The sequence below is a fragment of the Chelonoidis abingdonii genome, chromosome 10, assembly GCF_003597395.2.
Source record: "Chelonoidis abingdonii isolate Lonesome George chromosome 10, CheloAbing_2.0, whole genome shotgun sequence".
NCBI lineage: Eukaryota > Metazoa > Chordata > Testudines > Testudinidae > Chelonoidis > Chelonoidis abingdonii.
The window spans coordinates 78,853,812-78,880,430 of record NC_133778.1 but is presented as its reverse complement, the minus strand read 5'-3'; the positions used below and the strand labels follow the sequence as shown (position 1 = coordinate 78,880,430).

Genomic DNA, 26,619 nt, shown 5'->3' with positions numbered 1-26,619 from the left:
CGCTTGACACAAAGGGCCAGCACTGCTACACGAGGTCTCCCCCCGAGGGCTTAGCCTGCAGGGAGTGTTCTTGGTGTCTCTCTTTGGTGCTCTCCTGATATTTCCCTCCACCTGAATGCAGTGGAAGGGTGGAAGTGGAGGGCTAGCCAGGGGCTCGGGGCAATCCAAGGTGCTGGGGAGAGGGGTGGTGTGAAGTAACACAGAGCATCTGACAGCAGCCAGTGGACTGCCCCAGGAGCCTTACCTAGCATGGCCGGCCGGCCGGCCTTCCCCCTTCACTGTGCTGTTTAAATGGAATTGCCTAGGTTTTTAAAAGAAATGAAGGTAGAGATGTTCCCGCATCTGCAACTGGCTGCTGGGCAACAGTGAAACACCCACACAGCAGGAGTCCTGGCCACAATTCTGCAGACTTTTCTATGTTGTGGGGGAGTCAGGGCTCTGCACGTCCCACTTCCTGCGATTCCCCGTCACTCTCAGCCAGCCAGTAACACAGAAGGTTTATTAGCTGACAGGAGCACAGTCCCAAACAGGGCTTGTAGGTACAACCAGGACCCCTCAGCCAGGTCCCTCGGGGGCAAGGATCTTAGACCCCAGACTTGGGGTTCCCTGCCTCTTCCCAGCCAGCCCAGAACTGAAACCAAAAACCCCTCCAGCAGTCTCTGCCCCCTCCTTCTCTCCCCCTCCCCCTTTGTCCAGTTTCCTGGGCAAAGGTGTCGACTCTCCCCATCCCCCTTCCTGGCTCAGGTACGTCCTTCACCTGAAGTCATCCCCTGCTCTCCCATCCCCCAGGCAGACAGCCCCGGTAAAACTAGACGACATTCCCAGGTCAGTCCACCTCGCTCCCTACTGTGTCACGGGGTTCCTTTACATTGTCCTAAGCTACACCCAAGTGCGCAAAGCCCAAAGGGCAGCGGCACAGAGTACGAAGGGACCACACTATATTAGTGAGCGTGTGCAGAAGTTTTACACTGTTCACTTTTCACACATCAGGCAGTTTTCTCAAGAGCAGAGGGCACTACAGGGCTCTCCTCCGGCAGCAGTTCACGTTACAGCGCCGTTAGTCGTGGCACCACAGCTGATCAAGGTTCACATTTCACATTACAGTGGAGAAAATACTTTTGCCTCCGTTTGTCAAAATCAAAACCATCTTTGGTTCAGCTCTAGAAAACACTCACCCCTGGGCTGAGCCTGACCTTGCCAAATTTCAGCCCAAAAGACTGAAGAGGTGGCAAGCAAGTGAAAGAGCTTAGACCAGAAATGTTTGTTCAACCTACATTCTGTCCAGGACACACAGAACACTCCTGTGTTACCACTGGGACGTGGTAAGTGGGACATCATGGGGCTTTTCCAGGTCTAATTTCTTTAACAATCTCAACTCCCACAAGCTGTTAAGATAGAAAGATCTCCTTTATTAATGAACCCCAACAGTATTTCTTCAGATACAGGAGTTTTGAACTCAAATACTCAGAAGAAAACGAGTTAATATTGCATTATTCTCATAAGAAATACTGCAACTCATTACCAGTAACATATTGCAAAGCAAAACAGCTTGAAAAGAAAAAAGAAAAAGAAAAGAAATTAAACTGATCAAAATGGAATTAAAGTTGGTTTGTGGATTTTTTTTTTGGAACTAGTAAGTCCTTGCAAGCACAGCTCGTTTCCGCAGATTACTTCCCAAACTTGTACAAAACAGAACCCGATTGGTTGATTCCTTAAGAGCCCAGAGAGGTGCAACATTAAAAGCTACGATTATCAAGTAGCAAGTGCTCCAGCCTTCTGTCTTCAGTGGCGGTCTCCGCCACACCCCATGCGTTAACGGGATGAGAACGTCTTCCCCCTGTAAGAAGCAGAAGGGCAATATTAGGGGTATTCTCTTACCAAGTATCCCACAGGTTACTCAGTCCCAGTAGAGTCCTGCGTTGACATCTACTGTGCTCCCTTTCAACACAGGTGAGACAATGCCCTTTGGGGCGGGAGGCTGTGGAGAGGATTTGGGGGAATGTTTTCAAGAGGGTGCTCGGCAGGCAGAAGGGGAAAGAGGAGAGGGAGGGAGGGAACTGCAAGAAGCGCAGAAGGAAATGAGAGCAGAGATACGAGGTCATGGTTATGGAAGAAGAGGACAAGGAGCAGATGCCAATGAAGGGACTGAAGAGTGAGTGAGTGGCAGGAGGGGAAGATGCCTAGACTACAGGCACATGCCCCACGGTATAGGGTGACCAGTCACAGTCTGGTTTGCTCTCCTGAGGCAGTTTGTTGCGAGAGTTCAGTGGAGGAAGCCTCCATTCACCAGAGCCAGATGGACACGCACATGGGTGACAGCAAGGCACCATCCTTGTCTTTCAGCACCAGTAATATTTCGACCAAGAGGGACTGTAAGCCTGCGGTTAGTGAGACCCGAGCAGCTGACCCATGCCAGGGAACCCCAGGCTTGAATGCCTACACTGTATTGTAACCCTGCATTAAGGATTTTCCGACCCAGGCTCGAATCTAGGGCTCTGCACTCCACACTGCAGACCTGAGTCAAAGGGTACGTCTACACTACCCGCCAGATCGGTGGGTAGTGATCAATCTATCAGGGACGATTTATCGCATCTAGTGTAGACGCGATAAAATCGATCCATGATCGCTCTGCTGTCGACTCCTGTACTCCAGCTCGGTGAGAGGCGGAAGTGCAGTCGACGGGAGCGGCAGCAGTGGACCCTGTGCCACGAGGACGCGAGATAAGTCGACCTAAGATATGTCGACTTCAGCAATGCTATTCTCGTAGCTGAAGTTGCATATCTTAGGTTGATCCCCTCCTCCCCCAGTGCAGACCAGGCCAAAGTAACCTTACCCCAGAGTGTGTAGCACCCCCCGGCCTCTGTGTCGACACTCCTGCCCAGTGGCTCAAACTTTTTTACGGGTGACCCGTTTCACATAGCAAGTCTCCGAGTGCGACCCCCTTATCAATTAAGAACACTTTTTAATATATTTAACACCAGTATAAGTGCTGGAGGAAAAGGGAGGTTTGGGGTGGAGGTTGACAGCTTGCAACTCCCCCTTGTAATAACCTTGCAACTCCCTGAGGGGTCCCAACCCCCAGTTTGAGAACCCCTGTGCTAGCTCTAGTGTTGGGCAGTAGAGTTTTCCCACAGTGCACCACCTGTTTCCTCGCTGTGACGGTGCTACTGACGGGCCTCAGGTGCTGTAAGGTGCACGAGTTCATAAACAGTGTAATTAGCGCCTTCGGTGGCTGTCCCCGTAGAATGACTGCGGTCTGGGGAGGCTTTATAGTGAATGGATTGGAGAACTGGGCTTGCTAGCTCCAGGCTGAGTCACACTGGCAGGAAAATGCCCAGGGGCACCTGTTCTGCGGCTAATTAGGACATCAGTCTCCAGGGCCATCGGCCGATTAAACTGAAACTTTGCAATTCTGAATGTTTAAAATGGGTTGTTCCATGAAGGGGTTTTTGGTTGGTTGGTTGGTTGATTTATTTTTGTCTGTTTGTTTTGAAGTTTGACATAAAATGTAGGTTTCAGAGAAAAAACACCTGCACACCCCAGCCTGGCTGCAGAACAGTGAAGTGCATCCCCTGGGCTTGGGGTGCAGTGTGCTCCAACGCCCCCCCAAGATCGGAGGCGGATTACGGTTTTGGGGGGCCCTGGGCCAGAGCAATGGCTGTTCCCTCCCCTCCCCCCAGCGTTCTTGCTGGGGCAATCAGGATTGGGGCACAGGGACTTGTCCCGCCCAGCCACCTCCAATCCAGCACTCCTGCCAGAGAGCAGGGTTGGGGAATGCTAGGCAGGTGGAGCAGGGCCTGCCCATTTCCCCCCCTTCCGTCTCCCCCGGGCACTAGCCTCACTGGCGCAGTGGCTAATCCACCACTGCCTGGAGGCAGAGATAAGGGATCCCTGGGAGGATGTGGGGAATTTTTCGGCTAGCTCCCACTCACCACCCTGACAGTGCATGCTGGCTGGGCAGCTCTGCATACACAGCCCCAGGGAGCAGGAGCAGCCAGAGTGTTGGGGGTCATCCTCCCTCAGCCATGTTGAGCCAGGACCTCTGCTGCTCCCCGTCTCTGCAGGGCAGCCCGGGCAGTGCGCCAGAATCTGACTGTGCTCTTGTGACCTGGAAGCAGCTCTCTTTGCAAAAAGTTTCTTCTGATAGGCCTCCACCAAAAGCCCCGCCAGCTCTCTGGTAGCATGCTTGAAGACTGGTGTTCAGCAGGCAATGGGTTAATGCTGATCTCAGCTGTTATCTTTGCAAAGAGAGGTGTGGTTTCCATTTGTAAGCAAGTGCAATAGATTGTTATCACAGACTGTTAGCATGGAGAGGACTAAGAAAGTTGCCCCAAGGAACTCTGGGATACAACCGGAAGAACTGGAGCACTGGAATGGGTTCCCTAGAGAGGTGGTAGATTCTCCTTCATTAGAGGTTTTTAAGGTCAGGCTTGACAGAGCCCTGGCTGGGATGATTTAGTTGGGGATTTGTCCTGCTTTGAGCAGGGGGTTGGACTAGATACCTCCTGAGGTTCCTTCCAGCCCTGATATTCTGTGATTCTATGAATTCTGGGACCCAAGTCAAGCTGGGGCTGCATGCATACAGAAAAGCAATAGGGATCAGACCCTCTAGCCCCGCCGGGTTCTGGGATCCTAGGTTAGCACAATTGGTGTGTGGACGCAAGGGGGTCAGGTTTGCTCCTGGGCTGACATTGCTGTGCAGATATACCCCTAAGAGGCTTCAACGCACTGGGCAGGTGTGACATGAGGCGGAGCCATTTAAAAATCATTGTCCATGCCCCAGCTATTGCAAAGTTCCTCTCAGAAATGCACCAACCACCTTCCGGAGAATGAACACAGCAAACAGCCGCAGTTAGCTGGTGCTGGGACGAAGCAGTTCTGCCCTCTGCCAGGCAGGCCCAACAGCACAGAACCGTTTTGTAAGAGGAGAGAATTTTATAGCATATTAAACCCCCTGGATCCTGCTCCTGGCTGTTGGAATTTCCCCAGTGCAAATAGTTAACTCAAAATGAATCACCACTTGATACTTGCAGCTCCACGGCAGAGGCCTGAAGCTATTCACTGCTGCCGAAAGGCATGCGGAAAGAGGCTGAGAAGGGTGTACCTAAAACACCACCACCATTAGCAGTGGGCAATACTGGATTAAAAACGAGCCCGGCCCCTTTTCAATAAAGCCAGCTACAGTCTGAATATCAAGAGTGCACAGAGGGCTGTCTAGAAAGCCTGCTGGGACTTGCACTATCATCTCTCTAGGGATGCAACATTTCTGTATGTGGTTCTTTTGTTCCTTCCCTGTGTTTCGCTGTTCCACACACCTACGAACACATAACAAACCTGAGCGTTTCCATGGCAAGACGCCTTGCAAGGCTGAGCCACTTCTAAGGCCCACCCCCCAAAATATCACTCCTCTAGCTGGAGCAATCCACTTCTGCAGAGGGGCCTCTTACTCCAGGGGTTTCAATGGACACACAATATTTGCATCAGGACCAAAATCTGGCTTCTGAAGATATTCTACAAGGCTTAACGGAAATTCCAGACCCACTGGACTTTAAACACTCCCCAAAATAGTCCCTCCATTGCGGACGAGCGATAACGTGAAACTGACATGTCTATTTTCACAGCCCAAGCTGAGTGAAGTGCAAAGCGTGAACACAGCGCAAATGGTGTTAAGTCAATGAGATTAAACCCTCCCCCTCATTTTCGCACCATTCCCACGAGCCCCAGAGATTTTATACACTGCTTTTCAGAGTATGATTCATAGCCAGCAATGTCACTTTAAGAGACGGGAGATGCACTGATCACTTCATCAGCCACTAAGATGTGCCGAGGATCCCTGCCCAGAACCCCTCGCGTCTTTAACTCCACTTACAGCATACGATGCCTGTTTTGGAGCTGTCTCTCTATACCCTGCCCAGCAATGTCCATCTCCGGGTTCACACACACATCACTGACTGGCTGGTCCCACAGCTCATCATGCAATATGTGCCTTGGGGACGGTTCTCTGTGACAGCACTGCATGTGACTTGTGAACCCCTCAAGGGCATTTCTTCCAGCTTGTGAGAAAGGCTGCGACAGCTGCACCAGACTAACCTGCTGCTCACGCCAGTTACTAGTCAGTTCCTGTACAGTCATCCTGCTAGATAAGCAAGTAGCATTAGAACAGTAAATGGAGCATTATAGGCAATTTGGTACTATCTACTTACAAACCCCCAGCTTTCCTGACTAGTCCTTAAAAGGACTGATTGCCGGCAGGAAGACTCAGCCAGCTGTCTTTCTGCTATACCTATCTGCTGTTTCATCTCTTGGCCTCAACTGCTCTGCCTGTCTGCCTCTGGACCGTGACACCTCTGCGGGACTCTGCCTGCTGAAGAGAGTCGCCAGCTAACTGTCTGGCATGGAAAAGGCTCCTGCGAACAAGAAGCGAGGGGGGAAATAAGTGAATGAGATACGAGCTCATCTTAATCCGCCCTTCATCGAGGTTATGCTCTTGTATTCAAGCCTCCATTGCTCACTCAACGCCCATCCCCCATACTCACTGTCTGCCCCGCCCTCCACCAGGACAACCCTGTCCCCTCTCTCTGTAAAGGGCCAGTCCACCCCATTTAGGGGGAGAGGCAGTTCAGCCCCATCCTGTCTAGGGATCCGAGGCGGTAAGCTGTGACCCACCGGCTATCCCGTATTATAACAGGGGAAGTGAATATGCTTCTGGAAGTGGGCGACACATCCTAACTTAAAGTGGAGTTTAAACTAACTAAGCAGATCTGAACTCCAGCCCTGTAAGGGCTAAACGTACTGATCACCACCGAAAACACATGCGAGAAGCTTCCCCGGCACTTAGTTACAGAACTGCTTGAAACTCTTCCCTTCGGAGCCAATTACATAACCACCCATGCGCTAGGTCTGAGCTACCAAACTGCCTGCTCTTTAACAGCACAACAGACCCACCAGGAAACCACTCCAGTTGGAGACGGGAGAGAAGACAAGGCAGTTTAAGGTACTTCCTGAAGTCAGCCAAGACCAGAACTACCCGTTTAAATGGAGGCAGACATTTTAGCTTTTCCCCATCATCCGGACTAGCCAGGTGTGAGATAAAAGTCTTTATTTTCCTTGAAAACAGGCAGTTAAGTGGGATTCACATGCGGAATAGCCAAGGTGTTGGGCTTTCACTGAACTGCAGGCAGGTCAGCCTTTCCCAGTTCTCAAGGATGACCCTTCCACCTCAGGGGTTCCAGGATGAGCTGGAGAGAGGACTAGTGCAGCACCTTCAAACAGCACTGTCCTGCTGCGACAGCAACACCCTTTCAAGAGACTGTCACTGGATTACGCCCTGATGCTCCAGCCCTTGTCGTCTCAATGACAGACTCACATTTATACTGTCGCATCGTACGCTAACGGCTAGTTCTCACGGTTTGATTTTCTGGGATTCACTTTTGCTCACAGAGCAGCGGAAGCATCACATAATGCAATTGCTAAAATCTACTGTGCGTTCAATACTCAGAGTGCTTTATAGACATCCTCCACCTCCTGGGGATGGCGGCGGGTTTTGGCGCCACCCCCATTTCACAGAAATGAGAACAGAGGCAGAGCAGCAACTTCCCTTGTCCAAGACCACGGAGTCAGCGTAAGAGAAATCCAGCCTTGGGTTCTCCAGACATGCTCCTCTCTCCCCAGGCTCTCGCTAGGAGGGAAGACCCTGTCTAACAACCTGAAAGTGAGTTTGCTTTTCAAATGCAGGTGTGAAGGAGAAGTCTGCCACTCTACGATTTGAATGTCGGTTCTGTGTGGCGTTAAAGGTGAAATTTGCTAACTAATTAGTCCGCAGTTAGATCCCTGAGTTAAGGGTGAACGTTTGTGCCAACTTCTTAGCCTGGGACAGGCTGGCCCGTGATACTTTTCACCAGGTTTATAAACTGTGCATGTGCCTAGTCCACATCTATGTTCCACACCTGAGTGGAGACCGGATGAGCTGTACATGCTGGGATTTGAAAGGAGTTGCTGAAATGTGAGAGTATCCAACAAGAGGCAGGACATTCAAAGTTACCGGACACCTTCTGCCTTAAGGGCGTGAGCGGTAAGGATGAGCCGTCAGCCTTTCCTCAAAGTTTCTATTTCGTCCTAACAATATTTAAATATAGAGGAAGCTGCGTTTAATTTAACAAGTTTTTAATGCTCAGTACAAAGCCAACCTTACAATCTCGAGAATCAATGCACTTTCAGTCTGTGAGGGAAAGGCCCTGGAGTGCGCGTTAGACTAGCTACTGTAAAAACTTTGCCAGCAAAGCCACGCTAGCCCAGCACTTGGGATGCTTTGTTCTGTGCACCTCAGCAATGCACTTCATACAAAAGATGCTGTTTACAGAGGTATCAAAATGCTTCCATGTCTCCTGCCTTCTATCACCTCAGATCTACCCCTTTCAGAATCGAGAAAATGCCCTCTTGGGAAAGGCAGAGTGCGCTTTACAAATAACCTGGATTATTAAAAAAGAGAAAGTCAGACAGCAGAAGCCTTTAAATAACCAAGCTTGTTAAAGAACAACATATGGTTCTCTAGTGTACGGCCCTCTTCCTAGGGCTTCTGGGGCTCTGGACAAAAGAATTCTACTCCATTTTATAACAGTGCTCACTCACTAGGATTGCCTTTCCAATGTGCGCTCACCACGCCCAGCTATTGAGAACCTCCCCAACACATATTGTACTGGCTGTGACAATAACGGAGCATGATCTGTGTTCACGAGACTCTTACAGGCCCAAGGACCCCAGCTTTGATACTCACGTGATTGTTTTCATTTCCTTCTTCTCCGCATCTGGACGGGCACGGTTCAGCACCTTGAGGAAATCTGACGTTTTTGCCCTCATACGTGTGTGAATATAGGCCTGCGTTGCATTACAAAACAGAAACGGCTGAAGGTTCCATCCACATACTTTGGTTTTCAAACATCAGCTGTTATCATCCTAACAGGACTAAAGTCTGAAATCCTAGGGCTGGCATGAGGAGTGGAACGTGAATACCAGCAGCCCCTGCGGGTGATCTGGGACTGAGATCCTCTTCTGGGCCAGGGACACTGGGTCTAGGGGCTGGCTCTTGGTCATGTGGGTGATTCCCCAAGAGGACAGCAGATCTTACACTGGACCCTCTGGTAGAACCACCCGATGGACAGGGATACTGAAGAAATGGTACGTTGCTGCACAAATGTCCATTCCCCCCTCCCCCAGTCTGTATTCATCCGTTGTCTCTTATACTTCGATTGTACACTTGCTGGCGCAGAACTTGTCTTTTTGTTCTGTTTGTACAGCACCGAGCACAGTGGGGTCCCGGTCCCTGACTGGGGCTTCTAGACGCTACAGTACTACAAATCCCAAGACCAGAACAGTTCACTAGTGTCACTCGTACCCAGTGACGGGTGAATTATGCCTGGGAATGGGGCTTATGCTGTCCTCTGCTGCGCCTAACGCTGGCCCTTGTCAAGTCCAGATCCCAGAGTCGATGCCCCACTAGTCTCTCTAGAGTGGCAATTCCTATTTCCTGCAAACAGGTGGGAGTGAGCACTGGTAGAGTTAGGGGGCAAATCCCACCATGTAAGATGGAGATGACCTGCAGTGCTGCCTCACAGACAGAACCAAAGAAGAGGGCAGACTCATTTCCACATTCAGGAAGAACAGTGCTTGGTACGTATGTAGCACCTGGCATTTCCAAAGGGCTACACAGTGTGTTCTTGGCGTTGGAAGCACACGAAGCAGAGAGGACGAGATGAATTCCGCATTTAAAACCCTCCTCGGAATGTTTATCTCCCCCCCGCCTCCAGAACACAGCGTTACGTGAAATCAGCACAGTCCCTTCTTCAGCTGCCCCTCTGTACCTTGGAGCATTTGATGTGATAGTGCAGGTAGTCCCGGAACGTGTGGATCAGGTTGATGGTGTTGTCCCTGGCAGCGGTGCTGGTGTGGCGGGGGAACAGCACTGGAAAGATAAAACAATAGCACAAGGAGTTTTATTTCCGACCAAGGCTGAGCACAAGTTAGAAAGAGTGCCTCATGCCTACTCGAGTGACAGGATACGAACAGCTACTCAAGAGCTGTTTGAATACAGGAGCCTTAATACTCAGGAGGTCTATGAAAGAGCCGTTGCCTGCACCATATGACTGAATGACACTTGGAATTTTAACACAAGGCTTAACAGCACTTCTCCAATATTCGCAACACTGACATCTGTACGATTGGATACAGTCTGGATGACAGAGGTGATTGGAGTGAATCTGAAGACGATCACATCATTGCACCTGTGAAAAGTACTTTTTATTCACTTTTCCTAAACTAGAGGAAAGTCTTTCAACAGATACCTTAAGAGGGCAGAGAGGCAAAATGAACTAAAAAGTAGACTGTTCAGTGAATGAAACATGGAGAGAAACCTAATCCCGCCTGTCTCTTCTAAACTAGTAACAAAGACCCCAGACATATTTTCTACTAATGACAGAGCAGAAATCTGCTTCCTGATCTAATGCACAGAGAAAACTTCACCACCATGAAGATTTAAGAGGCCCGTGAGAGAATGTGTGATTTTACATGGCAAATCAATACTGTATTCCTGCAGAATTCTACCTTTGACATGACCCTTACTCATCGCCAGACCCTGCGCCCTGCCAAGCACCCCACCCCCAGCTCCAAGCTGACGGAGCAGAGAGATACACTTGGACAGCACCTCGGGAAGCCACCTAGATGCTGCTGATTGCCCTGTCACCGCTAAACATAATCTGCTAAAATCCCAATGCATCCGGAGGAAAATAACTGTCCAGGATGAAATTTTGCATCCTTCTGCCACAGTACAAACAGAAGCGCCCTTCACAGAAGGCAGGTCTCAGCACTGGCACGTGGCCTGTCCGCTTGCTGGACAATAAGCCAAGCGCTATTAGTTACGCTGGCCCAGGAAGTAAGGCACCAACTGTGAGAGGCTGGCATGCATGGCTCCAAGGGCTGTTATTTTATGGGAACAACTCAGCTACCACTCCAAGGACTGAGAGGCTACTGGCATGAGGCTAATCTCACAAAGGGACAGCTAAATAGGACACTGAAAAGGAGCTGCTCACACACAAAGCCTGTGAGCTAAAGCAAGTTGCACAGCTCGTGTATGGTCTAAGATCTGCTATTACATTGTGCTCCCATATCACCCATGAGTTGCCTGATGTCTTTGAGGACATGTCTACACTACTCACCAGATAGTAATTGATCTATCGGGGATCAATTTATCGCATCTCATCTAGATGCAATAAATCGATCCCCGAATCGATGTCTGTACTCCACCTCGGCAGGACGAGTAAGCGGAGTCGATGGGGGAGCCGCGGCAGTTGACTTGCCGCCGTGAGGACGGCCAGGTAAATCGAACAAAGATACTTCAACTTCAGCTACACGAATAGCGTTGAAGTTGCATATCTTAGATCAATCTCCTCCACCCCCCAATGTAGACCAGCCCTAAGATACGAATCTTAGCTCAGGGCTCTTATACAGACAGGCCTAGCAACACCATACCAGTACAAACGTAGCTTTATTCAGCAAAGGAGAAAGCAGCATGTCTGCATTCTACTCTCAAATCAGTGCAAGAAAGGGTGCTCAGAAGTGAAAAGCCTTAAGGGACTAACCCACTTTCGTACCCGTTTCATCTGTTGATTAAAAGGTGTAGCCAATTGTTAATTCCACTTGTGGTTCATTCTTAAAGACATTCAAGAGACTAAATAACCAAACTTAACCAAATTTATTGCCAAAAGACAAAATAGTACCAGCTGAAAAGGAGACAAATGCTTTCCAGAAGGAGGGTAATTCTTATCTCGCAATACGGTCACCTTACACCAAAGGTGGGCTTTGGAAATATGCATTTAAACCAGCTATATTTACAGCACCATTTTACAAAGAGTTTCAAAACTTTCTGTATGTAACAAAACTCCAACCCGCCAGTTTGTGCTTGTTGCTCTGGATACTAGCAATCCAGATACTGGTCTGTGAAGTTACAGCCCGACACTGTCCCTTATCTCGTTACAAATACTACATCCCAGGTGCTGATGAGCCATGACAGGACTCCCTTGGCACAAGGTATTTGTGCACCTTTGCTTTGACAAGTTTCCTGTTTTCTAATGCCAAAGCTGGCTTCAGCTTTGCAAAGTGTTGGAGGACACCTGTCACGTGTGAACAGAACTGTGGGAAGAACCTGATCATTCAGTTAACTTCCCAACAGCCATAGACATAACGTCCATTATGTTAATACCACGTGCATGATACCTATTAGTGTGGCGTACACTACGCCTACATCTAGGTATTGGCGAACACCTCAGTATTTTTATTACTGGAGTCTTGGAAAACAGTCCTCACTTAGGTCCGTCTAATCCATGCAGGGCAATAGTGCCCATCACAAAAATCAGAGTCTGGTGCCAAGCGTCACAGGAAAGGATTGGGACAAGTGTAGCGGAGGATGCTGCAGCTTGGGAACCAGGTGTATTGGCACAGCGCCTGCTTCCGTATCTTCCTCTAGCCCATACGAACAGCTCCTAAGTAATGGGCAAAGTTGCACAAAAATGGGCTGGAGGGAACACTATTCCAGGGGAGTATCTAGCACCATGTGGTGCTTTGCAAATATTAACTAACCCTCTCAGCACCCCTGGCAAGCAAGTATCTCTGCTTTACAGATGAAAATTAGAAGCAGAGCTCTAATGATGTGTCCAAGACCAAAGAGAATGTTGGAGAGCCAAGATGGAAGTTCCAGGTCCCAGCTGTGCATTCAGACCATGCCTCTAACAGAGCATTTGCAAAACACATATTTGTGGCCAGACAAATTATACAAAAAATATGCACATCTTCCCCCCAAATGAATAACTCAAAGCTATCCCCCCACCTTGGTCGTCAAGTGAAATTGTACTTTCAAAATAACATGATGCATCAAACTGTAAGAATCTGTTTCTATTTTTCCCATTATTTAACATGCTTAATGACCTGGACTATCACATGATTAACCTTCCCCTCTCTATTTCCTCATCTCCTGCTACAAAGAACACTTTGAACCCAGAAAATGGATGTCATTTATTTTTATCGACAGGAGAGGTGAGATGACCAATGAAGATGTGATACGGACTCTCTGTTACCCCCAAAACATCTTTTAAAATTCTAGGAATTCCATTAACCTCTCTCCGCCCCAACCGAGAAACATTCAGACAAACTGTTATTATTACGACTTTCTATAAAGTTCTGGTGCATTTGGACCCAAATGCACCATGACAACGTGACATTAACAGCATCCATCAGAGCCGAGAATTGTGGAGCAAAAGCTCTAAACATTTTCCAACGCTGCTCTGACCAATCTGCACCAGTCTTAACTTGCAACATTCCTATTCCAGTCTTGAGCCACAGACTGTCCATCATCCAGAGCCATTCAACTGTTTTAGGCTGGGAACTCATGTCCAAAAGGGATTATCACCACCAGTTGTGTGCATGGCACTTTACGGACATGTAGAAAGACAACTGTCCAAAGTTTACAGGCTGCCTAGGTTGGAATGAGTGTAAGGCTCACTTCCCAGCGGGACAGGTACCTGGTGCATCAATCTCTGTACTACACCCCCCTCCATATGCAGAGCCATGTCACAAGGAGTTTCACTCCGTCTCAAGCGATGAGACAGCGTGAAGCAGCTCTCCGCAACGAACACTGGAAGACAGGGATAAATTGCCCCTCCTGGGCCCAGCTTACCAAAGGTGATGTAGCCAATGTTGTCACCTACTGCTGCGTCCGTGTCTTTCAGTTCAAGGGGGGGCTCCCTGTGACTGAAGAGCACCTGTGGAGCTGTGTGACTGGCACGGCGGCCTTCCTTAAATTCCTGTGCAGACAAGACAAAATTAACATGAATTCACTCAAGTGTAAGACTGAGGGTATTCATACTGCAACCCCAGCCTCCTGCACTGGGAGTGCCAAATGATCCTGTTTTATGTATGAACACTGGCTTCTGAAGCCCCCTCACCCCCCATCCACACAACAAGCCCATAGCTCCCACCTTTCCACATCGGATTTTAGAACCCAAAATCTTTGACATTCAAAGTGCTGACTTTAATGTATCAAACTTCCCTTGGAAAATGTGAACAAGGATTTTTCCTTACAAGGGATAAGAAATATTTAGTTCAGTGAAATCAGAGTCCTGTTACCCCAAAGATTTCCTAACCCCACGTGGGCTTTGTTTATTAAATTAAAACCCTGCCAAATTAACCAACAATAACACAAGCTCAGATCAGGAATATGAAGCTTAGGAGTAGAATGGATCCTACTTCACACAAAACAAATGGCCTAAAATCACACCCTGGGAGGGGAGGCTAAAGAGCAGTCGCTAACAGGGGTCATTTGTGCTTTTCTAGGCGAGCTACTTCTGACAGCGTCAATTTCATTGCAAAACTGTTTCCTTCTTTAGGACACAAGAGAATTTAAGAATGTCAATTGCCAGCGATAGCCCGTTTCATGCAGAATACGAGAAGTATGTGAAAGAACAGATACTAATTGAAACTGTAAGCCTTAAACCAATGCTAACTAGGTGAAACCCAGCCAAATGCTACTAGTGACAAATTGCAGGTTACAAAAATGCGAAATCTCCTAAGGTTATAACAGATTGGAGTCTGCTGGCAGGATGTTTCCCCATACGGGCCCCAGGGCTCTAGTATCTCTCTTTCTCTCTCTTACCCTCCTGTAAAATAGCCCAGATGTGTCAGCTTTCAGGGCACATTTGTTTCACGTGCCCTTTGACATGAGGTGGGGGTACTGGCTGGTGTATGAAGAGCAGCTACTTGGCAGAAGAGCTGACTGAAACATGTATTAGTTTGGTAATAGATCCTAGTGATGCGCTCACAGTTTGCATATGGGCCCTTTTCACTATCCTAACTTGAAATAAAATAAGCGAAGATGTGATCTGTCCCACAGTTCTAATATCATGTGTGAAAGACCCGCAAACATCCTTTTCAGGCTGAGAGGGCCCCTCCTTCTGGCCTCACCCGGACCCCACGCCAGGTAGTGCTGTTTTCCTTAATTAACCCCATATACACTTGCAACTCCACCCCTTCACATGAGGTACGTGCACATTGCTAATGATCGTTATCAGCTGTCCTTTGTTAGCTGTGCATGGTCTCCAGTGTCTGAACTCTTTAACCTCCACACCCTTAGCATGTGCCTTGCTCTAGAAACAGATGGAGAATTACACACATCCCTGATCTGGAAAAGTTCAGGTAGGTTACTAATTAATCTACTGGGGCAGGTAGGTTACTAATAAATCCACTGGGGCAGTTTATTGGGATCTCCCTGTATTAAACTTGACAGCTTTGACTTCCAGCTGCTAAGGCCGATGGATAAAAGAGTTCAAAGAGCTTCGCCCTAGCTGAGCTGGTCAATAGTGGTACTCTCTCCATGAAAGGAAAGTGCAGTGGTAGCTAATGTTAGACACAGCCACTTTACATAACTGAGCAAAGGGTGGGCGAGAACTAGAGGAACGAGTTAGCATGACTCACAGTGGAAATTCTTGCGGCTTGAACAGCAAGTTTTTAGAAGCTTCAGAGGGTAGAGAGTCTGGAACGGCATCCCCTGGAAGACTCATCACAGCCCCAGATCTGTTTTATTAACTCAGTGGTTTCCACTCATTGCATAAAGCTGAAATTCAGAGACCCCAGAAGCAGCATAGCACTGTGCACTTAAAGTCGGGGACTTTGACTAATGCTGGGGATTTCATGTTTGAAGCAGATCGTCTGCTCTTAACTCATGCCCCAGCAGAGAGGCAGACATACAGTGCGAGCTAAGAAGCAAGCATCCGCCTTTCTCTGGAGCATGCTCACTGATGTAGGCTGGAATCAGAGTTTTACACTACTAAGCCATCACAAGGTTACTACCTGTTAGCCAGGTTTCAGCCCTGCCAGCAGCCTAGCTGGCACGTAGCTGTTCTCTTATAATCAGTCTGGCGCTCTTTCTGCAATATGGACAGGGCTCCTAGCTGTGCCACTATGACTAGGCTGGCTGGTCCTCCTCCCTTCCAGCTTTCTCCCTCCATGTGCAACAGGACATGCCAGAGTGCACTGCTCCACACGTCCTTTGCCACTACACACGTCCGCCAAGCAGTCTACCCCCTGCTGAGGCATCACCGAACAGCTGCCCAGATTTTTCCCAGAATGCACTGACAGGCAGCATAATAGGCATGGATGGATAAACATATCTGGCAAATGGCTGTGGTGGGAAAAATGCTGGTGCATGGACCACAGTGTTTGTTTTTAAGTGGCTTAGATAAGGGTTCTGAAAGTGCAGGCAGAACGTCAGACGGATGAAATCTCAGCCTGCCAAACTCCAAGCAGTTACATAACATGCAAACTGTTTATTAGAAGAGAAGAACTCTAGTTTGGCTAAGTGACAACTACAATGGGAAAAACAGTCTACAAATAATTTATTTTTTAAGACTGATATGAAAAAGCACTTACCCTAGGCTCTAGGCGTAGTTATAATTTTTCAAACATACCACAAGCAATACCACAAAAAACCCCAATCCCCTAAGACAGCCTATGGCAGTTTTTAAGGTGGAACGTATTTAAATATACAGGGCTGGAAGGGACCTTGAGAGGCCAAAGTGCAGCCTGCTGCACTGATGCAGGACTAAGTAAACCTAGACCACCCCTAGCAGGGTTTGGTCCAACCTGTTCTTAAAAACCTCCAGTGAGGGAGTTTCCACAACTTCCCTTTGAAGCCTATAGTTATAGGCTTATAGTTAGAAAGTCTTTCCTAATATCTAACCTAGATTTCCCTTGCTGTAGATTTAACCCATTACTCCTTGTCCTACCTTCAGTGGACATAGAGAACAACTGATCACTGTCCTCTTTATAACAGCCCTTAACATACTTGAAGACTTATCACGTTCTCCCCTCAATCTTTTTCCAGGACTAAACATGCCCACTTTTTTTTAAATCCCTTGTTATAGGTCAAGTATCAGAGGAGTAGTGGTGTTAGTCTGGATCTGTAAAAGCAGCAAAGAGTCCTGTGGCGCCTTATAGACTAACAGACTTATTGCAGCATGAGCTTTTCGTGGGTGAATACCCACTTCGTCGGATGCATTTCGTATTCACCCACAAAAGCTCATGCTCCAAAACATCTGTTAGTCTATAAGGTGCCACAGGACTCTTTGCTGCTATTATAGGTCAGATTTTCTAACGCTTTAATCATTTTTGTTGCTCTCCTTGGGACTTTCTCCAATTAATCCATAACTGTCCTAAAGTGCAACGACCAGAACTGGGCACTGTGTTCCTGTTAAGGCCTCCCAGCGCTGAGCAGAATGGGACAATGACCCCCCCGTCTTACATACGACACTCCTAATAATACTTCCCAGAATGAGATTAACCTCTCTTTGGAACTGCATCACATAGTTGACTCATATTCAATTTGTAATCCACTATAATCCCCACATCCTTTTCAGCAGTACTACATCCTAGCCAGTTATTCTCCATTTTGTAGTTCTGCATTTGAGTTTCCTTCCTAAGTGAAGTACTTTGCATGTGTCTTTATTGAATTCCATCTTGTTGACTTCTGACCAATTCTCCAATTTGTCAAGCTCCTTTTTAATTCTAATCCTGTCCTCCAAAGTTCTTGCAACCCCTCCCAGCTTGGTGTCATCTGCAATTTTATAAACATACCCTCTACTCCATTACTCAAGTCACTAATGAAAATACTGACTACCACCAGACCCAGGACTAGCCCCTGCAGGACCTCACTAGATGCGCCCTCCCAGTCTGACAACAAACCATTGATAACTATGCTTTGAGGGCAGTCTTACAAGCACTTTGTATCCATTTTATAGTAATTTTATCTAGACCACATTCTCTGGTTTCTTTATGAGAATGTCATGTGGGTCTTCTCCTGCGGATAACTGCTCATCTTAATTAATTCGTCTCTTAGAGTTAATATGGCTACTTCCACCTTTTCATTTCTGGATGTATATATATCTCCTTACTATATGTTCCATTCTATGCATCTGAAGAAGTGGGCTGTAGCCCACAAAAGCTTATGCTCAAATAAATATGTTAGTCTCTAAGGTGCCACAAGTCCTCCTGTTCTTTTTGCGGATACAGACTAACATAGCTGCAACTCTGAAACCTAAAATCAAGATAAATCATGGCTACTGCTTTCCCTCATTCACTAGGCCAGAGACCCTGTCAAAGAAGGAAATGAGCTTGGTTTGGCATGACTTGTTCTTGACAAATCCACGCTGGCTAGTCCTTTGAACCCTATTAAACTCCAGCTACTTACAAATGTATTAATAAATTGTTCCAGTATCTTTCCAGATATCGACGTTTGGCTGACTGGTCTAGAATTCCCCAGATCTTTTGTTCCCCTTTTTACAGGTATGTATTTTGTTTGCCTTTCTCCAGTCCTCTAGCCTCACCTGTCCTCCAGGAGTTCTCAAAGATAACTGCTAATGGTTCTGAGATTGCTGCAGCTAGTTCCCGAAGTACCGTCAAATGAATTTCATCAGGCCCTGCCAACTTGAATACATCTGACTTGTCTAAATATTCTTTAACCCATTCTTTTCCCACGTTGGCTTGTATTTCTTCCCCCTTGCTGTTAATATCAACTGTGTTGGCTACAGCTTTCCCTTGAGCAATGCTTTTATTGAGAGAAGCTATATGCTTTAATAGGATTCATTCTTCACACAAAAAAGAAAACAGCCTGATTCCTGAATGTAGCATAACATTGATCCACTGAGGCAGGACCGACCTTAGACAAAACGGCGCCCCAGGCAAAGAGTATTTTCAGCACACTCCTCCCCCACATTTATTAAACTTCTCAATACCTTATTTTTGTCGCATTTGTAGCCCATTTCACGACTTTGATGCACGACTTGCATGCATGATTTATTCTTGTCGTACAAGACGATATATTTGCACGCTAGGTTCTGTAAATTTGTATTTTTCAAGCCATACATAAGCAAAGAAAAAATTCATTTCCTCTAAGCTTTCAGAATTACACAATAAAACAAAGGTTTGCTCTGATGTCCTTTGTCAAAATTCAACCTTCCCCCAAAGTGCTGACTTCTAGCTGGCTACTGCTGAAACCGTGGGTGGCTGCATTTCAGCGGAACTGTGTGTATGCTGAAGTATTTTGTGAGGAAAGGAGTTTCGTAAATATGTAATATGACCAACTACGTTAAGCCAGCAAGGAATTCAATAAATTAAAGACACCAACACAACAGACCAGATTAGAAGAGATACTGTCTAAGCTCATTAACATGATACGGCTATCCAGTGGAGTTCTGTCCCACAGAGCAAAGGCTGCTGTGAAGCAGTGACGCGCATTAAGCCCCCAGTGATCTCACTTCTGCTCAGTATCTACTTGTTCAGTGATTCTACTTACAGAAGAAGTGTGTATATTTCTGGATGTTGCCATTTATAAACACCTGTGAACAACTCAATGTCCTTCAGGTTCCATACCTGCATGAACACCTTTCCAATCACCACGTCATCGTCATCCTTAAATACTGTGCTGAACACAACCGTGACGCGGTCCTTCTTTGATTCAACGTACCTGGAGGAAAACCAAGCCACTGTGAGGACAAGCTTAAAACTTCACATCTGGATTACACACAGCTTGCAAAACAGTTTGCTGCTGCCACATACAACTCAGATGAACGAGGCACAGCCACCAGGTTATCTGTGTCAGCATATTCTTGTGATAAGTCACAAGACGGGCTCCATGGAGAGAACTGTAGTAACTGCAAGAAATACTGGCCATATGCAGGGCCAGCTGCTGGAACATATCAAATCTCCCCTTGGCCTGGAAACTTGAGCATTTCACAGGGAACAAGGCATAGCATTTGAGTGTCGAACTCCATTGTCCCGCACAGTAAAAGGTGATGTCACTAATAGGTCATTTGGTATTAAACCTCTGTCAGTCAGATGGACAAGTGTTGTCTTAGCTACACACCGCTGACAGGCTGAAGGATAAGCAAGCCACTGCATAAAACACTGGGGACTTCACAGCTTACCACAGTATTTCCTACACATTTGAACACAAAGCCCTAGAGCAGATTTAAACATTGCCAGGCAGAACTTTCCTGTGCTGATGAACGTTTTGGGAGTGGCAGGACAGGGGATGCACTCTGCATGCTTACATCGTCTCATCGTCCCTGTAATGGATGACAGCCCTCTTCTCCCCATCCTTCCCCTCTTCCTGGCATTTGAAATACTTCTCGAAGACAGAGGCAAAGCAGTTCCGCTTCAGCATGCCAGCTTGGTGCACAATGGAATCCTTGGCTGCAGGAAGGTTCTCCAGGTCATATAGCAAAGAGACATTGTAACCTGGAAAGGGAGGTTAACCCATCTTTAACCATTTATAATCCTACTTAAATAAGAGAAGTTAGACACTTTCAGAATCAAAATCCTACTGTGCAAACCCCTCCACTTTAGCTTGTCTCCTTCTTCTCACTCCTTCCGAAGCACTAAAGGGCGTGGGACCCCGCTAATGTCAGCGTGTGACACTTCCTAACCCAGAGGAGGGAGCAGCCACCTAATTGAACTCAGAGAGGGGGCCATGGTAAGATTAAGCTTTCTTTCCCCATCTCAAAGGCAGAAGTGATGGCTCAGTAGTTCCTGCTCCTAAATTTTGTAATGAGTGAGTAGGAAGAGAGGTTGTTACAAGTAACCATGGTTTTCTGAATCTCATTAAATGCGTGTCAGTCTCATCACACAGAACAGAAATCCCTATTGTGAGGAATGGGGGCTTTCTTGGGGGTGGAAACAAACTCTGCCCTGCTGTACCCAACCCACCTTGATTTTTTGGGGGGTTGTTTTAAATGCCTTTCAGCTGCACTATGACCCAACTGTGTCAAAGCGCAGTGTGCTTCGGAACCTCATTTATAAAGCAGCAAGGGTCACCGTTGCTGTCTGCACACATTTTTAAAAAAAATTAATTATATTCAAGCTTACCTGCTTCTGGGTTTACCAAGAAGTTTCCATACACTCTCTTCAATAACTAGGAAACAGACAAAATATCGGCAGTGTAAGTCTTTCCCTCCCAGCACATTCTGCTCTTTTCTCTAACAGCTTCTCCCTTTTTTCAAAGGCCCCGCATCAGCTATCTGGACACTGGTTTAGGCCACGTCTGGTCTTCAGCCAAAACCCCAAATTATGGGCTTCTGCATGCAGAGCCTGAACAACCCTGTGGTTGGCCTCACTGAAAATTAATCTCAGGCTTCCATGTTTTACAGAACTAGCTTCCACCTATACTCGGAACAGGCCTCCCATGCAGACTATGGTTCCTCAGCCATGGACTCTGGTGCAGAACTGCTGTCCAGAATCAAAACTTTCATTTTAAAAAAGATCTAGCCTTTATAGTGGCAGAGATAATCTTGAAAACCTGAATCAAGCCCAAATCAATTCAGCAACACCTGCCTGCTTTAGGCTCTCTGCAAACAATAGCTCGAAGAGATGTGAACTGCCTCATTCATCTCAAGAAGGGCTCTGGGGGTGCCGTGATTCCAAGGTGTAAAATTTACCATTTTGTTTTTGTTTTCCGTCTCCTCCGCCTGCACCCACACCTTGCTCTGCAGTTCCTCAGAGGGGTAGCTGATTACAATGCATGATCTATCCACGGTTCCATGGGTCAGGCAGCAGGGGCTGGGCAACCAGAGAGGAAGGGGCAAACCAGAAGCATAGAAGCTAAAGAACAGTGCAGCAGCGAGGGAGATTACCCACTGAAGCCAGCTACAAGCCAATCCTTCCTCACCCCCATTCCCTGGCACATATGGGGCTGGAGGAGGGAGGTTCTGTGCCAAGCTGCTTGGATAACATCCCAGGAGCTGAGCCACCTAGACCGCACAGCGAAAGAACGTATCTTCAAAAGTAATGTGTGCTGAATTTCACATCAGTGACTATTTTCAACTATGAGCTGTAGGGAGCTGGGAATGAAAAGCATTTCATAGCAACAGAATAAATGAATACTGCAGCTAAAGTTAGGGGTGCTTGCTGCAGAAGTTGGTCCCATTATGCCACCTAGTGCACAGGGCCCTGATTTTGCATGACAGGAGACAACAGACATTTAGCTGACCCCATCTGCGAACGGACTTTGCATCAAGGATTAAGTGATTGTTGCATGCCAGCACCCACATTCAGTGATCAACTGAGGACAATGCAGATATTTAAGCTGTGATGGGAACGGCCACTCTGCACTCCTCATGCCATCAAGGGTGCTGGCAAGACCACCAACTGCAGCAGAGGACACTAAATCTAGTCTTCTGCAAAAGACAAACTAATTATTTAAATGATTTTATTTTAAAATGGAATTGTCCTTTCCAAGTACAAGTGCGTGATGCATTTAGTTAGTGATTTGGAAACCAACACGGATATTTGTATTTTAAAATATATTGTAATTCTCCCTCTAATGAAGAAATACACTGAGAATCTATACTGGGGGAGCCAGAAATGAGGCCCTAACCTTCTACATGGAAACGCAGCCCACAAAGACTACAGATCCCACATAGCTGCGTGGGTGAGGATGGAACATGATGCTCCAGCTGCGTCTACGCAGAACTTCATATTAAAATCTCTCACCAGCGCTGTAATGCAATTGTCAGAATGGTTGTTTGGCATATTACCTACGGACAGGGTAGCCCTGGCTCAGAGCGACTCTAAGCCACATGGAGTAAAAACGCTGGCAGTTGGTCTACACTAGCGCTGCCAGTGTTGTGATCACTAGTGGATTGCACTGGTGGGAGATTTGAATAAAAAGTTAAATGCTGACAAGGCTTCTGGGAACCTGTAGTTTCCACAGGCTGCACCTTCTGTATTGAAGGGAAGGGCAGCATCAACCTGCTCTTTTACACACTGGTTAAGTGTGGTCCTCTGGCTGTCAGTAAGTTCCCACTGCACCCCATAGCTAAACAAACTGAGTATTCCTGAACAATGTCACTAGAAGGCAGTAACAAGATAATCAAACCACTCGTACTTATTCAAGCACTGTTTGACCATTCAAACTCTCGGAATTCTCTAGGTTTGAGACACTTTCCAGTCATCTGTAAGTAACTCCAAGAATTATGAGCAATTTCCCCCTATTTTCACAGGAAAAACCAACAGAAGACACCCAAAGGCAAAGTGCTGCATGTCTCTCTGCTGAGACGTGCGGCATGAACCCCATTAGGTAACAGGAGGAGATCTGAAATTTAATTCAGGAACTGACTCATACTTCCTGCTTCAAGATCCAACCACAATGCACAGATGTTCATAAAGGCCTTTTCTTTCTACCATAAATGGCTCTCTGCAGCATAAGCACAGTTGAACAGGAACTAAACCTGCTACAAAAGTGGAACGAGGCAACCTTTCATTTGCTTTAAAGTGTGGTTAGACTGAGAAAAGCAACACTGTGGGATTCCACATTTATTCACACTGTGACTTCGTTTGCAAGAGAGTTCAGTTTACAAGAGGATATTTCTAACTGCTGGTGCCCTACACACCTTAGGGAAATTTGAAAAATCAGCTGTGCTCTTCTACCTCTCATGCTTTCATCAGTAACAAAGACTCTAACTGGAACTTATCATATATCGATAGGAACAGAATTTAGCCTGTTTTCTTCCAGAACTGTGCACACTCTGTGTTGGCGATGGGAGTAATATGGTATCTATTTCGTGATGCAACTGTACAGACACTTTTCTAACCCACAGGGCCTTGGTAGGATCTTGATCCATCGTAGTCAGAGACACCCCCCATGGCAGTCAAGTTAAGTACATACAACAGAAAGTGTGCGCAGGATCAGGGCCTACAATCCCAGGAAGAAAGGGAAAACCGGAAATGTGGCCACGCACCTCATCAGCACCATGTTCCTGTAGCTCTTTGTAGAATTTCAGAGAAATACTGATCATCACTTTCGTCTTGTCTCCATTGGGGTTGGAAATATGATAAAGGACTCCATCGAAATCTTGGAAGGAAGCAGAGGAGAGGGAGGTTAGGAACTCATGTAATTCCTTAGTTCCAAAGCATTGCATAACGTGAACATTTTTCAAAATAGGAACTGTATGGTATAAAGATCTCCCATATTACTGGGCCCTCGAGCACAGAAGTCTGTAATTAAGGAAAGTTATGAGGAATACTGGAGATTAGTAACAAAGACTCCAATGATCCCTGACAACTTTGTATCCCAAGTTAAAGTTTAGCCCAGTCTCCTTTCAACTGTCACTGACAAATTTGCCACATCCTGAATCCATACAAGCATATTGAGCCGAAGAGATCTCTCAGATGGTTAACGTCTGTCTCTCCACTTGGCTTGAGGGTTGCCATTGGCACCCACATGTCTGACACACTGCACTATGTGGCTCACAAATATCTGAAAGTGGGGAATTTGAAAGCCTGAAGAGCAGCAGGAAGCGCTTAAGCAGAGAGCAGTCAGTGCAGTAGCGCAGTCCCTGGGCAGTTTTTTTTCCAAGGCTCTCGCTTTGGTTCAGAAGGCAGAATGGGCTGTAAGGCCTCTGTTTTGTTTAATTTAAAAGCTCTGCTTAAGGTGGGTTTCTCCACAGAGCAGTACAACTCACACTGGTAATTGGAATCTAAAATTTGAACTGCATAATGAATACTCACTTATAGTTTTCAAATTAAATCCCATCTCATTGGAGACTAAGCTACAGGGAACAGGCTTTCAGGTTATCTTGGCCATTTGAGTGCGTATCATCCTAAATCAGACTCCTATCTGCTATATCCAGATGGGTGTTACATACTTCATTACACATGCCATTATGGGCATGAAACATCCTGGCACATAGGGTAAACAAGCTACAAGCATTTAGTTCATTCACTTTAGAAGTGTTGTGACCATTTAATTCATTGTCACCAGGCAAGTGCATCAGGTGAGGACGACGGATGGAGAAAAGAGCCTAACCAATTCCAAGCACAGTTCTTTAAATGATTCAGCCAACAGGAAAGCCTACTAAATATACTGTGTGGCGTATGCACATAAAGGTGCAGGTTTGTCAATTAAACAACCCTCTCCATGTGGTGCTAGGTGAATTTGAGTACACCAGACATTGCGATAGTCAGGCCACACAAGCTTGAATTTTTTGAAAGAGATGAAAATGTTGTGAAACGTACCTGCAAATGTTACTTCTACTGCCTCTGGTTTGTTCCTAAAGAATAGAAAACATCCGATGTCAAAAATCAAATCACAGCCCCTTTAAAATTGTACAGAAACATGGGTTTACTCGTTTTAAAAACTCAGGTGTCCACGTTTCTGATTAGGAGAAGTGACTTTTTCTGAAAGCCCCAACTGTATAACTCCTTAATACTATTTAATTAGGAAAGATGTTACTGACAAGAGTTCTGTACTTCGCCATCTCCCCATCACTCTCACGGTGAGCAATGATTTTACCTCAACTGCTATACCCAGCTTTTGAAAACAATCTTGCCATTTTAGTATGATATTATTCATAGTCTATTAATAGTTACCAGAATTCCGCATCAGAGTCTGAGATCCTAAGCAATTCACAATGCATGTTAGCCTTAACATTACTAAGAAATGCATTTTAAAAACAAAAAAAAATTTTTCGTCTCCCAAGATGACAATTCCAGAGTCGGTGGTCCCCCAGCAAGCATGGACATCATCATAACCATGTAAAGCATGGCAGGGAACTGCAGCCCTTACAGTACTTTAGGTGTTGGCAATGCCATAGAAAGACCCTTCCTCTGAGCTTGGATCCTGGTAGGTGAACAGAACAGGAAGCTTTTCAAATGTGTGTTTCATCGTATAAATTTAAACTATATCCAGGCATTCTGTTTGTAATTTAGGATCCCACACAAATCTAAACATTTAAAATATTTCACTTTACCTTCAGGCGCTCTAAGCTTAAAAGCTCAACAACAAAACCCTGAAAGGTTGCATTTCTCCAGGCAAGGGAGTTAAACTGGCACTAACTACTCTGATGGAACTGAGTGCTTATGAAGGGTGAATTTGCTATGATCCATGAGAAGTGGTTTGCTTGCTGCCTCTGCATCCTGAGGGGTGCTGCTGAAACCATAGCCACTAAGGTGGCACTCTCTGACGGGAAGCAATACAAAGGTAGCAGTAAGGTATGGGCAGGGAATTCTGTAGGGGACAAACAAGGTAAACAACTTGGAGGTTAGAGGGACCAGGTGGGGTTGGTGATATCTTTTATTGAACTAACATCTGTTGGTGAGAGAGACAAGCTTTCATGCTTACACACAGTTCTAAACTGCAGAAGTAGGCCCAATGAAAGATACTAACCCCCCCACCTTGTCTCTCCAGTATCCTGGGACCGACAACACTACAACACAATTTGGGGATTGAGGTTTATCCATTTTGTGGTATATGTCTGCTTATTTTAAAGAGAGACTCTAGTAGCCACTACTGGACTGCGTGCAAATAAGATTATGAAAAACACTGCTTAAAATATCAGGACCAAAGAAACCTCAAGTGAAGGTGTCTGGCTTTCATCCTCACCCAGATGTATCAAAGTAATGATGCAAAAGACCCAATTCAGCAAATAAATCAAGCTGGCATCTACACAAACAGGTCTTTCAGGGTGTCTGTGGTCACAAACAGGTTGCCCCACTCTAGATGTTTGCTCTTTTGTTGAATCTTGCTCGCTG

The 26,619-nt window shown here is 46.5% G+C and overlaps 1 protein-coding gene across 3 annotated transcripts; it reads right to left on the bottom strand.

The window, feature by feature from the left end:
- Window positions 1-1,388: 1,388 nt before the first annotated feature.
- ARPC2 (actin related protein 2/3 complex subunit 2) lies at window positions 1,389-25,140 on the bottom strand. Of its 3 annotated transcripts, XM_032764406.2 has the most exons (10): window positions 25,105-25,134; window positions 23,829-23,941; window positions 20,959-21,004; window positions 20,145-20,331; window positions 19,465-19,558; window positions 13,721-13,847; window positions 9,858-9,958; window positions 8,774-8,874; window positions 6,284-6,407; window positions 1,751-1,837 (listed from the first exon to the last, which is right to left on the bottom strand). In XM_032764406.2, exons 2-9 carry the CDS (start codon window positions 23,883-23,885, stop codon window positions 6,296-6,298), a joined length of 825 nt encoding a protein of 274 aa, XP_032620297.2. In that variant the 5' UTR covers window positions 23,886-23,941; window positions 25,105-25,134; the 3' UTR covers window positions 1,751-1,837; window positions 6,284-6,295. The 3 variants fall into 3 exon arrangements, with proteins under 3 accessions (XP_032620299.2, XP_032620300.2, XP_032620297.2); XM_032764408.2 differs by lacking the exon at window positions 6,284-6,407 and having other exon boundaries at window positions 1,389-1,837; window positions 25,105-25,140; XM_032764409.2 differs by lacking the exons at window positions 6,284-6,407; window positions 8,774-8,874; window positions 9,858-9,958 and having other exon boundaries at window positions 1,389-1,837.
- Window positions 25,141-26,619: the final 1,479 nt, after the last annotated feature.

Excerpts from the sequence above, each read along its gene's own strand:
- ARPC2 (XM_032764406.2), bottom strand. The coding sequence starts at position 23,885 with ATGATCAGTATTTCTCTGAAATTCTACAAAGAGCTACAGGAACATGGT. Across the intron at positions 13,848-19,464 it reads TTGGAAAGGTGTTCATGCAG|GAATTTAAGGAAGGCCGCCG; the intron begins GTATGGAACCTG and ends TTGTCTGCACAG. Across the intron at positions 8,875-9,857 it reads ATCACATCAAATGCTCCAAG|GCCTATATTCACACACGTAT; the intron begins GTACAGAGGGGC and ends AATGCAACGCAG.